This window comes from Lithobates pipiens, unplaced genomic scaffold (genome assembly GCF_037356315.1).
Source record: "Lithobates pipiens isolate NorthernLeopardFrog02 unplaced genomic scaffold, aLitPip1_a1.2 Scaffold_18, whole genome shotgun sequence".
In the NCBI taxonomy this organism is placed as follows: Eukaryota; Metazoa; Chordata; class Amphibia; order Anura; family Ranidae; genus Lithobates; species Lithobates pipiens.
In genome coordinates, this window is record NW_027507758.1 from 476539787 (window position 1) to 476554608 (window position 14822).

At 40.9% G+C, this 14822-nt stretch overlaps 1 protein-coding gene across 2 annotated transcripts in view; it reads left to right on the plus strand.

The window, feature by feature from the left end:
• The window catches only part of LOC143988643 (glypican-5-like), a 376474-nt gene that overhangs the window by 188097 nt on the left and 173555 nt on the right, over nt 1-14822 (plus strand). For both annotated transcript variants that reach the window (XM_077488351.1, XM_077488353.1), the window contains one exon: nt 6243-6363. In XM_077488351.1, coding sequence (XP_077344477.1) covers nt 6243-6363 — 121 coding nt within the window. The remainder of the gene's footprint in view (nt 1-6242; nt 6364-14822) is intronic.

The following is a 14822-nucleotide window of genomic DNA, read 5'->3' on the forward strand; positions in this document are numbered from 1 at the left end:
TCATGTTGACTTTCAAAGTCAGTTTTTACTTCGCAAAGAGGAAATGTATTTAACTTTGTGAAAGAGGTGAAGTTGTGTTGACCCAATGCACCTTTTTAGTTTTACATTAAAAATGCCCTTTGCTGTGAGGACATAAATTAACCATGCAGCGGAGAACTAGGAATGCACAACTTTGTGTGTTCCTAGTCCTTGATGTCAAACTGAAAATGTTGTCATAAAGCCAAGATAACTAATACATTTTGACGTAGCAAATGTGTGTGCCACTCAGGCTTGGTGGTAAAGGGGTATGTAATCAATGCTTCCGCAGCTGCTGACAGGGGATGGAACCCATCCTGGTTCCTATCAGGCTTCAGTGAACAATGGGGTGGCCCCTAAAAGTAGAACATCTAGGTGTCCTGAAGTGGTGAGTAGGCCCTTTACAAAATAATCCAGAGTGGGTGACTGGGGACAAAGAGAAGGTGAATCTATTAAATACTTTATTCAGCTCTTTGTATACAAAGGAGCATGGGGAAGCTCATGTACATAATGGGGGTGGTAGTGACACAGCCCCAAATGATCCACACTGGCTCAAAAGGGATATGGTCCAGAAATATTTAGACGGAATAAAAGTGGTTAAAGCACTTGGACCAGATGGCATCCACCCACAGATCCTAAAAGAATTGAGCTCTGTAATTTCAAAGCCATTGTATCTAATTTTTAGGGACTCATTACACCCCTGTACAAATCATTAGTAAGACCTCATCTGGATTATGCAGTTCAGTTTTGGACATCAGTTCTCAAAAAGGATATTGGGGAACTGAAGAAAGTGCAGGGAAGGGCAACCAAACTGATAAGAGGCATGGAGGAGCTCAGCTATGAGGAAATATTAGAGGAACTGAATTTATTCACTCTTGAGAAGATGAGATTAAGGGGGGATATGATCACCATGTATAAATATATAAGGGGTCTATATAGTGAACTTGGTATTGAGTTATTCACTTTACGTTCAATGCTGAGGTCAAGGGGGTACTCATTACATCTAGAGGAAAAGAGATTTAATCTCCAAATACGGAAAGGTTTCTTCACAGTAAAGCCTTGTACACACGGTCGGACATTCCGACCACAAAATCCGTCAGATTTTTTCCAACAGATTTTGTCCTAAACTGGTGTTGCATACACACGGTCAGACAAAGTTGTCGGAAAATCCGTTCGTTCGGAACGTGATGACGTTCATTCATTATGACGGGACTATGTTGAGGCTAGTAGCCAATAGCTTTGGTCTCCTAATTTGATCTAAGCATGTGTGGCACTTTGTCCGATCAGAATTCTCTACATACGATTGGAAAAAGTCAGATTTTTTTGTCTGAAAATTTGAGATCCTGCTCTCAAATTTTTTCCGTCTGATTTTCCAATAGAGCTCACACATGATTGGATTTTCCGACAATATAATCCGAACTGACCTTTTCCATCTGAATTTCCGATCTGGTGTACAAGGCATAAGAGCTGTGAAAATGTGCAATAGACTCCCTCCAGAGGTGGTTCTGGCCAGCTCAGTAGATTGTTTTAAGAAAGGCCTGGATTCTGTCCTAAAAGTACATAATATAATTGGGTACTAACATTTATAGGTAAAGTTGATCCAGGGAAAATCCGATTGCTTCTCCGGGATCAGGAAGGAATTTTTTCCCTTGCTGTAGCAAATTGGATCATGCTTTTCTGAGTTTTTTTCTGCCTTCCTCTGGATCAACTGTGGGTATAGGATTGGGTATATGGGATTGTATGATATTATTTTTATTTATTTTTTATGCCTGAACTAGATGGACTTGTGTCTTTTTTCAACCGGACTAACTATGAGTGGAATGGCAACCTCAGCCTGGACTCCAACCAGGCCACACCCCCAACACATTTTACTCTGCCCCGGAGCTTAGTCGTGACTAAGGGTGGAGTGAAACATGTTTGGAGTGGTGCCTGGTTGGAGTCTAGGCTGAGTTTGCCACTCTATTCATCACTTCAGGACACCTAAATGTGCGACTTTTAGGGGCCACTGCATTGTTCTCTGAATACATTTTGACGTTGTTAAACTTGGTCTGAGCATCAAAGTTTCAAAAACTCTAGTCAAAAGAGGATTAAACACCTAATCATGTGCAAGCAAAAAATAATAATCACTTTGTTTCACTATATTCACAAAGACAAATTGAATTTCACTTTGCAAAGTCAAAATGTTATACTCTTTAAGTAGATAAATTCCACGTACACACGATCAAACAATCGAGTGGAAAAGTCCGGCAAACTCAAGTCCGCCGGACAATCCCCCCGTGTGTAGCCTCCGGCGTACTTTTTTGACCCGAAAGTGCGGCGGACTTAGAAAGTAGTTTTGCACTCCAATCTTCCCGCCGGACTTGCATTTCGGCGGACAATCCGGCCGTGCGCATGCAAGTCCGCCGTACTTTCGAAATGAACAGACTTTTCCCGCCCGGAGAAAAGTACGCTCATTTTGAGCACGTCTCCAGGTAGGCGGGGCCCGCGAAGGATGCGTCGCTGGCCCCCGCCACCTGGTATGGACTTAAAGGGGAACCCCGACGCCGAAAAAATCGGCGTGGGGGTCCCCCCCAGGTCCGCATCAGACCCTTGTCCGAGCACGCTACCCGGCCGGCCAGGAAAGGGGTGGGGACGAGCGAGCGCCCCCCCCCCTCCTGAGCCGTACCAGGCCGCGTGCCCTCAACATGGGGGGTGCCTTGGGGAAGGGGGGGGCCGCGCGACCCCCCCACCCCAAAGCACCTTGTCCCCATGTTGATGAGGACAAGGGCCTCTTCCCGACAACCCTGGCCGTTGGTTGTCGGGGTCTGCGGGAGGGGGGCTTATCGGAATCCGGGAGCCTTTAATAAGGGGGCCCCCAGATACTGGCCCCCCACCCCATGTGAATGAGTATACCTCATTCACCTGTAAAATAAAGTAAAAAAAAACACAACACACAAGATAAAATAGTTTATTGCACAGCTCCGGGGGTCTTCTGTCTTCTATCTTCTGCTAGCTCTTTTGCTAGCGGAAAAGCCCGGCTTTCTTCCTCGCCGCCGGCCTCTTCTTCCGACTTCAGGGGTCTTGTCCCCCTCTTCGGTTCTTCTGCCGGGCCACCGCGCCTTCTTCTAGCTCTTTTACAGGCGGTGGCCCGGTCTTCTGTCGACGCTGTCGTCGTCGCTGCCTTCTGTTCTTCTCTTCAGATGTTGCCTCGTCGCTCGCTCCGCTCACAATGACGGGGACCGGGCGTGCGGCGACTTATATAGGGACATCACCGGATGATGTCCCCGCCCAGTATGATGTCACAGTCCAAGAGGATGCTTCAATATTGTTCACTATTGGAGCACCTTGTTTGGACTTTTATTGTGTTTATAGACAAAGTGTATTGTCATTACATACCATTGTCAGTTTTCCCTTTTGTTTCAAGGGAGTTATATATACTGTTTGGTTGCGCACTTTTTTTTATTTATATACACGTGTAATAATTTACAATGAGTAATTTTTTTTTAAAAGAGTAATCCAGATTTGGGAATTGTTAATAACTACACATTTAGGATACACCAAAAGAAGATAGTATAAATGACTCTACAGTATGTTTTAAACTGCGATCTGTTTGGAAAACCTAAAACCTAGAAGTGACCAGTAGCAACAGGCTCCTGGGCACTTCTAATAGCCTCTTACAGGATGTCAAGGAGAAGAACGAGGATGAAGAGGATGTGCCCGACCTCGAATGGTGTGCTTTAGGTTTTTAGAACTGAGTACAGAAGGTAGATTGAATGACAACTCGCTTATGGTCAAGGCATGGTTGGAGAGCACATAAAAACTGGGTGTTGCGGTGGAGGTATAGCAGTCTGGGGAGTACATTTATCTTTAATATGCCATTTTTCCCAAATCAGGAAAATGTTCCAGTGTTCCAATTTCTAAGGTCCTGTCTAATTTGTGTGAGAAAGGGGGAACTTTGTGAAAAATAATTTGTCAGTTGTAGGAGTTATCCCAAGCGTACCCCAAGACGACGTGATTTATCACGAAACGCGTAGGGCGGTGTGACACGCTACGTTTTTGCCTCACTAGAACAGCAGTAGAACTAGGATATGATTTTGGAGTTGCGATCGGCCGACGCTTTCCATGATGATATGCCTTTCTTTACAATAACTCTGTAAGTGCATTTCTTCTTTCTTACTTTTATTTTAATAAATGGTTTTACACTATCTGGAGTGCTTTTTTCCTTCCTATGGTGGACCATTTGCCTTCCTGTCGGAATACACCCGAGTCCTGTTCTAAAGTGGATCCAGGGTTGGACGATTCAAGTTTCATGCATATTCTGACCTGATCTTTCAAAAAGCGCACCTTACTAGGGCATCTGGTAAGGAGCTAATTTTATTCGTTTGGTGGTGGTGCACTTCAATTTGTTCCACGTTGACACATGATTCAGAGACTTGGAGCCATTTTGGACACGTGGTGTTTCCGTTTATAGTGCATTTGCACTCAAAATTTTGTTTTTCACAAAGAATTATTTCAATGAGGACACATCAATAATTTATGTGATTTATTTATTTGCACATTTCTTTTGTGTCAGTTTTGGGCACAAATATTACTGAGATTCACTGTTTATGTAATTAGTGACAGGGTTATGTAATTAGTGACACTGTTATACATGTATTATCAAATGTGGTTAGTATATGCCATGCAATAGGTTTGGTTTCTATGGTTTTCTTTGTACAATATTGTGCACTTTTAAGTTCTCATTCAATTTTGGGTGAGATGTTTATATCCTAATATAGGACATTAGGGATTGCGCAGTTTCTTCCTTTTTTTCTTATCTACATACGTATATAACTTTTTGGTATATATTTGAACTGCAGCATCATACAATTTTCTGTGTTTTTGTTTACTCTGTAGCGCAAATTTTTTCTCTGTTTTCCAGTTGTAGGAGTTATATTGATTCCCAAATATTTGATGGGGGTGGAGACCTATTTAAACGGAAAAGCTGATTTGAGGGCTGAGTGTAAGATAAAATGTTGAGATTTAGCACTTTTAATTTTTGATCATTTATTTTAAAGTTGAAGAGGAAACCCTGTATGTCAAGTTCTTGCATTGAAATTGGGAATGATGTGATAGGTTTGGTAATGAAATAGAGTAGAGCATCAGCAAAGTCTGTGACTTTATGTTCCAAGGTACCGACTAAGATACCAGCTGGCTCTGACATGACATAAGAAAGGTTCAAGAGCGAAAACTAATGGAGAAAGTACCCAACCCTTTGGTTCCATTCTTCATGTTGAAATATTCCAAAAAGGTGGAGTTTACTTTTATCCTTGCTGAGTGGTGGGAATAGATTGTCTCAATTCATTTTCCTATCCTATCCCCTAAGCCCAGGTGTTGAAGACTGTCTTTAATGAATGACCAGTCGACCCAGTCAAGTGCCTTTTTGGCATCAGTTGACAGAAAAATGGTGGAAATTTCCTAAAGAGGGTTGGGTGGATTGCATTTGGGAACAGCTTTAGGTCTATATTGAGGAGGAAACTGGGAGGAAACGTGGGACAAATTCTTCCTTTCGTTCAGAATTAAGCCAATTGTTACCCTCGGTAAATTTGTAGTTAGTCTGGTCATCAAGAATAGAGTTATAGGCCATCAAAAAAGAGATTGAAGATACTACTGAAAGTTTTAATAGCACTGAAGTGAGTAATCTTTTTTGACAGTAAAGTTTGTTACGTTTTATGGCTTGATCTTTCAAAGAATGAATGTAGATGAGTGTTCATAAGTCTGCCAAACGGTTTTATTCTTGTAGGTAGACAAGTCCTTTATCTCAGATGACTGTCATTTGGGATACTGAATTTCAGTTATACAAATATCATATGTCAAACCTGTAAATAACAAAAAATATGGGTAACATTCAGAATAATACCTTAGGATATGGACATATACATATGTGCTATAGTTTTCTTTTTAATTTGTCTTTGAACCCATTCTGTAAAAGTAACCATAGCAAACAATCAAATGTTTTTTTTAATTCAGCTCCAAAAAACATGTTGATTTTAGTTGGGTCAAGGTAGCATTAATTTTATTTTCATATAAACCCCTGTGCATATGTTTAATATACATTTTATGTTGATTGTTGCAGGTGTCTGTCATTTATATATAAAGTACAATATCATTGGTCTGTCTGTGAAATAAAGGAAGTATAACCAAAGCCACACATTTTGCAATTTATATTGCAGTTAACTATATATGTATACTTTTTTTGTATTTTTTAGCTATACAAACCTTGTAGTTTCCAGTGATTTTAAGGATCAAGTGAACAACCCAGAAGTTAAGGTACGAGGGTCCAATGTAATCATCAATCAAGTCATCAATAAGCTGCGTCTCTTCATACAGGTATGGATGCTCACTGAGTTACAAATGAATGATGGTTGCTGGAATGGCAACTACTTTTCTGCTTGGCATAACTTTAATTTATTCATTCATAGAGTGCTATCAAGTACCTTTATTAAACTACAAATCCTAGTATGTCCCTAGGGAGCCTGAAACTCGGACAAGCACTGTAACTAAATCCTTTGCTTCTTCAACTTCCTCCGACTACCTCATATCCTGTGTTGTTATTGGTCACTTAAGTGTTTTTAATAGATAGTGTGGTTTTGGGGGGGGGGGAGTCTCAAAGATAGAGATGCTGAGCACTTCTTGGATGCAATATTGATCTTGCAAGTACCTTGAATATCTGCTATCAGCCAGACCCACATTTGAGTTGATTATTTGTGCTGTATATACAGTATCTCACAAAAGTGAGTACACCCCTCTCATTTTTGTAAATATTCTATTATATCTATTCATGTGACAACACTGAAGAAATTACAATTTGCTACAATGTAAAGTAGTGAGTGTACAGCTTGTATAACAGTGTAAATTTGCCATTTACAGCCCTAGGGACTGTATGCTGACCTGCTCATTACTGCTGAATTGTCTATTTTAAGCGCTTGTTGTTACCTGGAGCATGTAAGTGCAATTCCTATATCATTCATTTTAATTAAACTCCCTATATGGAATTATGCTATGTTCCTCCCTTTTTTCTTCTTCTTTGCTTCTCCGATGGGGTTGATCTCTACATTATTCGGTATACCCCATATCTATGAGAACGATTTTCTGGAGGTTTGATCTGCATAAAAGAACCTTGGACCCCTGGGATTATACTATTAAGCCTGTTAGACCCACCAAGTATATGCTTGTGTGTGTCCACGTCCTCTGGTAAGCAATGCGTGCTGTCGGTGGGGGATCACGTTTATCACTTACTGAGTTGGACTCTCATGGAACCATTATTGTGTTTTATAGTCGCTTATAATTTGATGTCACATATTCATTTGGATACTTTTTGGAACAACATTTATTGGTTCTGGACCTTTTTTTCACGAGTTTAGAATATTTCTTATTTTAGTTGATGATTTACATTGGACTGTATTATTTATGTCACTATATGTGACTATTTTTGTATGAGTTACTGGATTACTGTATTATTTATTATTGATTTATTTAGCGCTGCACTTTTTCCCTTTTACATATGTGAATGGGGAGCAGGTGTGTTAAATTTAATGTTATTGCTCTCACTCTCTCATACTGGTCACTGGACGTTCAACCTGGTACCTCATGGCAAAGAACCCCCTGGGGATCTATAAAAAGAATTGTTGCTCTACATAAAGATGGCCTAGGCTATAAGAAGATTGCCGAGACCCTGAAACTGAGCTGCAGCACGGTGGCCAAGACCATACAGCAGTTTAACTGGACAGGTTCACTCAGAACAGGCCTCGCCATGATTGACCAAAGAAATTGAGTGCACGCGCTCAGCTTCATATCCAGAGGTTGTCTTTGGTAAATAGACGTATGAGTGCTGCCAGCATTTCTGCAGAGGTTGGAGGGGTGGGGGTGGGGTCAGCCTGTCAGTGCTCAGACCATACACCGCACATTGCATCAAATTGGTCTGCATGGCTGTCATCCCAGAAGGAAGCTTCTTCTAAAGATGATGCACAAGAAAGCCCGCAAATAGATTACTGGTCCTGTGGTCTGATGAGAACAAGATAAACTTATTTGGTTCAGATGGTGTCAAGCGTAAGCGGCGGCAACCAGGTGAGGAGTACAAAGACAAGTGTGTCTTGCCTACATTCAAGCATGATTGTAGGAGTGTTTTGGTCTGGGACCGCATGGGTGCTGCTGACACCGGGGAGCTACAGTTCATTGAGGGAACCATGAATGCCAACATGTACTGTGACATACTGAAGTAGAGCATGATCCCTCCCTTTGGAGACTGGGCCACAGGGCAGTATTCCAACATGATAACGACACCAAACACACCTCCAAGATGACCACTGCCTTGCTAAAGAAGCTGAGGGTAAAGGTCATGGACTGGCCAAGCATGTCTCCAGACCCAAACCCTATTGAGCATCTGTGGGGCATCTTCAAATGGTAGGTGGAGAAGCACAAGGTCTCCAACAGCTCCGTGATGTCATTGTGGAGGAGTGGAAGAGGACTCCAATGGCAACCTGTGAAGCTCTGGTGAACTCCATGCCCAAGAGGGTTAAGGCAGTGCTGGAAAATGATGGTGGCCACACAAACTATTGACACTTTGGGCCCAATTTGTATATTTGCACTTAAGGGTGTACTCACTTTTGCTGGTTTATACATTAAGGGCTGTGTGTTGAGTTATTTTGAGGGGACAGCAAATTTACACTGTTATACAAGCTGTATACTCACCACTTTACATTTGTAGCAAAGTGTCATTTATTCAGTGTTGTCACTTTAATAGATAGCATAAAATATTTACAAAAATGTTAGGGATGTAATCACTTTTATGAGATACTGTATAAGGAGGAGGCTGGCGGGGGGCGCTGAACCCATGAGTTTTTTTTTACCTTGATGCACAGAATGCATTTTGCCTTTAGAACCACTTTAACCACTTGAAGATCAGGCTTATTCTGACACTTTCGTTTACAAGTAAAAATCGTAATTTTTTGCTAGAAAATTACTTAGAGCCCCCAAACATTATATATTTTTTTTAGCAGAGGCTCGAGAGAATAAAATGGTGGTTGTTGCAATTTTTATGTCACACAATATTTGTGCAGTGGTTTTTCAAAGCAATTGTTTGGAAAATAGAGATTTTAATGAATTTTAATGCAAAAAACACAATATATAACCCAATTTGTTGGTAAAATATAAAAGATGATGATGACGATGAATATAAAAACACAACAGGACAAAAAATTAATGTCCAAAACTCTATCAAATGTATATAACGATCAAAAACTTGGTCTTGGACTTCATCAGAAGAGTTCAAACTCACTATCCCCTGGAGTGGAAAGTATTTTTATGTCTTCTTTTGCAGGTGGCAAGCTTTGGATTTTTTTGGGGGTGAAAACGATAATTGTTTGAAACTGCTCTTTTGTTTTGTTCAGTTTTTTGCAATCTGTGCCTTGTAGGAGAGACTTATCTTCAATTTCTGTGCAGGACACACAGCAGGTGTCTTTAACACTTCCTAACTCTATCCAAGACTAAAAAAAAAGTTTTGAGTATTACTGAATACTACAGTAATTAACCCCATACAGTTATCAGAATACAACTTTTTTTTTAACATCATGGACCTTTATTGGTGCTTACTTAAGCTGGGTATGCACTAGTAGAATTTTGTTTTACATTTTCCGTGGTAAGAATCTTGTAAGGATGTTCATTAGACAAATCAATGTTCATTTTCTACCACAATGACAAGAAAATTTAGAGGAGCAGAATGGAGAATTTTCTCAAATGTACGAAATGTTTAATGCCACGTACACACGATCGGAATTATGGTCAGAAAAAGGTCTGATGGTTTTCCCAACGGAATTCCACTCAAGCTGTCTTGCCTACACATGGTCACACCAAATTCCGACCATCGAGAACACAATGACGTACAACACGTACGACAGGACTAGAAAAAGGAAGTTCAATAGCCAGTAGCCAATAGCTTCCGTCTCCTAGTTGAATCTGAGCATACGTGAGTTTTTGCGTGTCAGAATTGCATATACACGATCGGAATTTCCGACAGAATGTTTTTCCGTCCGGAAAATTGAGAACACGCTCCCAAATTTTTGCTGGCGGGAATTCGGCCAGCTAAATTTCCGATGGAGCATACGCACGCTCGCATTTTCCAATGAAAAAATCTCATTGGTCTTTTGTTGGCCGAAATTATGGTACGCGGCATGGTTTTCGTTGAATAAACTCAATTTATTCCAAAAGTGAATGTTAAAAGCAAATGAAATCTTGAACTTCTTTTGAACAACATTCAGAATGTTTGTGTACATTTTTATTTGAAATTCTACTAGTGTATACCCAGGTTTAGTCTATGTTTGTCATCTGTTACACTAAAGTCAAAGCTCCAAGGTATCTTTTGCTGGAGCAGCTCCCCTAAGCACAAAGGAACCACAAACCCAGGATTTGCCAAATCACAAACCTTTCTTTTTTACTAAAAAGTAAACTGTTGATAGCATAAAATAGAATAAGTTATTAATTGTAGTGTGATGCTGCTTGCTGTTTCTAATGACTGACAGCCTGAGGTCCCTTCTTACGTGTTCATTTATTCCCTAGGAAAAAAAAGATAGAATACTGATTAATTCCTTAGTGTTTTCTTTTTTAACGCTCTAAATAGCACAGGTCGTTTGATCATAATTTATATAAGTATCTTCTGAAACATCAAAGCTTTCAAAGCATGACTAACTTTCCCTGTTGATTTTAACACTGCAGATGTATTTCCAACATATGTGATTTTTTTTCTTTTTTTTTATATTTTTATTCACATACATTTGCTGTATTGATTCAGCTGGGACTGGTTTGAGGGTGCTGTGCAAAGAAACATAGCACAATGTACTCTAGCTGTAGTGGAACATCTGCAGTGGGCATGCTGATAAATCACTTTCCTAGTTGAAGGATGATCCTGTTAGTCCATCAAATCTAGTCAGGTTTTACTACAGGTTGTGCCAAACAAGTTATTTTGTGAAATGTTCACTACTGGTTTGCTGGCATTAAGAACTTGCTTACTAGCTTTCTTTTGATGTGACACAGATGTGCGTGGCAGACATAATGCCATAGCTCATCTTCAGGAAGCGATAGGACCTACTTTATGGCTGCAGCAACATAGCCATGCTAACATCCACTGTTTTCCCTTTTGTTGTGGGAATATTCATTCATTATATTTAGAGACACGTGTGTTACAGAATGCAGTTTAGTGTGGAAGTTATGGCACCATTGGACAGTATGGAGGGGCTTTTCCAGTTACACGTCTTCAAATTATTATTATTATTTTACAGAATTTATATAGCACCAACAGTTTACAAAGTGAGGGCAGACAGCACCGTTACAATACAGTTCAACACAAGAGGAATCAGAGGGTTCTGCTTGTTAGAGCTTACAATCTAAAGGGAGGGTCAAGTGATACAAAAGGTAATCGCTGTAGGGTAAAGGGCTGATGGAGAAAATAAAACATGTATTTGTTAGGTGGAGGAGGGATAGGCCTCTCTACAAAGATGCCTTTTCAGGGATCACCTAAAGCTGTATAGAGAGGAAGATAGTTCGGACAGACTGAAGTAAGAAATTCCGGAGGATGGGAAAGGCTGTAGATAAGTCCTGGAGATGAGCATGGGAGGAGGTGATGAGGGAGCTAGAGAGTAGGAGGTCTTTGGAGGAGCAAGGAGAACAGTTGGTTGGTACTTTGTGACAATGTTAGTGATGTAGTTGGGTATGGATGGCTTTGTAAATTGTTAGTATTTAGAATTGTATTTGTTCAGTGAATGGAAGCCAGTGGAGGGATCAACAAAGAGGGATACCGGATAATGAATGGCTGGTAAGGTGGATGAGTATGGTAGCAGCTTTCATTATGGTCTGAAGCAGAGATAGCTCGTGTAAAGGTGAGCCAATAGGGAGGGGTTGTAGTAGTCGAGGTGAGAGATAACCACTGAGTGAATTAAAAGCTCTCTGGTGTCATTGATTAGGAAAAGGCGTATTTTGGAGATGTTGCGTAGATTGAGGTGGCAAGATTTGGACAGTGATTGGATGTGGGGCTAAAAGAAACGTTTAGAGTCCAGGAATATACTGAATACCCTGGCATGTGGAGACTTCAAACTATGCAAACTATAGCTTATTGGAATCATCAGCATAGTTCAGGTCTGGGATACGAGCCCTGTTTTTCTATATATTGTTTAAAAATTCTGACCTGGACAGGCGTTCCTATTTATCTTATTATTTTCTTGTCTGGCTTGAAGGATGATTCTCAGGCACTGTTTGCAAATATTAAATCACAAAGACAATTCCTCCCTGCTCTGAAGGAGATATCAATACTCAATGACACTTTGCTGATTGTTGCACATACCCCAAATGCTCATTTCAGGAAGACCTGGAATGGCAACTCTAAGGCCGCGTACACACGCGGAGACTGTTCGGCCAACTTTGTCCGTCAAACAGTTTCGGCAAACAGTCCGCTCAAAATTTGCATGGACGGACATGGCCACACACGACGTACGAACAGTTTGCTGAAACCGTGCGCGATGACGTGAACGGCACGTACGACGGGACGAAAAATACGACGTCCTATACACTGCATTATAACTTTCGGCGTGTAAATCCTTTCTGAGCATGCGCGGAACTTAGTTTGTCGAACAAGCCTACACACGAGGGAACTGTTCGCTGAAACAAGGTTTCAGCGGACAGTTTTTCGGAAATTCCGAAAAACCTTGTTCAGCGGACTGTTCGCTGAAACTGTCCGCTGAACGCCCACACACGGGCGGACTGTCCGCCGAAACACTGTTCAGCGGACAAAGTTGGCCGAACAGTCCCCGCGTGTGTACGCGGCCTAACATTTGCCATAAAAGGTATTGAGCACCTGAAAATAATTGTTAACTAGTATTAGCCTAAATGCTGTGTTTAGTCCCAAGCAGAACATTTTCTAGATGCTCCCCATTTCAAAATATGCTGTCACTAAAAGCATGTATTACAATCTCTGGAAATTCAGAAAGTAACAACAGTGGGGTACAGTGCAGAATAGTCTGCACTCGGTGTGACAAAATACACAATGAGAGAAGTAAAGATGGTGCATTTATATACAAGAGGCAAAGCATGTCATGGGCTGTTGGCTGTAGTGCTGTTGCACCAGAGGCACACATCATTGTTTTTAAAAAGCCTTCACGCTACTATATAAATATAAAAATCCCACGTCTATGATAAATATTAAATAATGAGTATCAAATATGTGATAGAAAAAAATGAATAAAAGTCCATCAAAGTGCTAATATATAAAGTGCTAATGTACAAATAAAGTGAACGTGCACTATCAAAAATAATAAATAAATGCATATACACGTGCAAATTGCAATTAAAGTGCTAAGAGAATGCAGCAGGGTCTATTAGCATTCACATAATACTAAATCAAAAATAAAGTGCATAGTGATCCTGAGCAAAAAAAATGTGTATAAAACAATATAGCAATCATAAACGGGATAAAACGCTAGTAATAGTCCTAAATATTAGGGAAAGTATGAACCATTTCATAAATCCATATATATAAGTCTCTTAGTAACATAAACCACACAAGGGGCACTGAAACTAGTTCCCATAAGCAGAAGAGAACAATGAATGAAATCCTAATCTGGGCTTTTAGAACTCTCACCTCCACTCCTTTGTTATAACCGCATCAAGTTTAGGTAAATCTCCTGCTCGTCCTGTTGTCCACCACCAGGGGGTCTTCCACTGTTGTACTTTACAACTCGGTAATGTGGGCGCATATATTAGACCACCAGGGGGCCATCCATCCCTGTAGCAGATGTACTATACACCAGGTTGCTACCTCCGCAGTGTTGTGCCACTCATTAAGAGAAACAGGAAAGGGGAAAAAGAGGCTCCGATAGTGTAGTATTTAAAATCAGAAACGTTCGATTTATTAAAACAATTAGACTCTCGCATTGAATAAGAACGGTAACAGCTCAAAAGAAAAATTACTGCCTGGCGTCTTCCGCCAGTCTTACGTCACTTCCGGTATTACTTTCGGTTCACGGCCACTCCCTAAGCGTTACGTCAATCACATGACTTCATCAGGGGATTCTGATGTAGTCACGTGATTGTTCTCTTCTGCTTATGGGAACTCGTTTCAGTGCCCCTTGTGTGGTTTATGTTACTAAGAGACTTATATATATATGGATTTATGAAATGGTGCATACTTTCCCTAATATTTTGGACTATTACTAGTGTTTTATCCTGTCCTACCTGTTAGCACTTATCACTTTATGATTGCTATATTGTTTTATACACATTTTTTTGTGCAGGATCACTATGGACTTTATTAGACACAGGCATAGCTTAGAACCTCCTCAACACCTACATTTATGTACACCTGCATATAGGTTTAAAGCACACAGTACAGAGTTGAGCAGGTTTAGCGTAGTTATCAATACTGAGAGGTGTGCTGTGTTCATGTGTTAAAAGAACGGACATCCCAAGTCTCCCGTGATGTGCGGGAGCCTCCCGCATTTTGGCTGCGGCTCCCGCACACCCCCGAGTGCCCCATGATATCCCGGCTGCCAGCCCCAGCCGCACAAGAAGAATGGCTGTGGCCACAGTCAAAGAGAAATACATGTCGATGAAACAAATTCCACTTCCTACTTCCTCTTCCTGTTTTCTCCCCCCTCCATGTCTGATCAGCGCTCTCTCATTGGGGGCTCACTCATACTGAGTACACCCCTGAGGTGGAGCCTGCTCCTAGGCTCACATTTTGATTGGGTGGGACTCTGGGAAGGGGTGTGGCTGTCCTTTGAGGTGGTCACACCAAGCCCACCTTC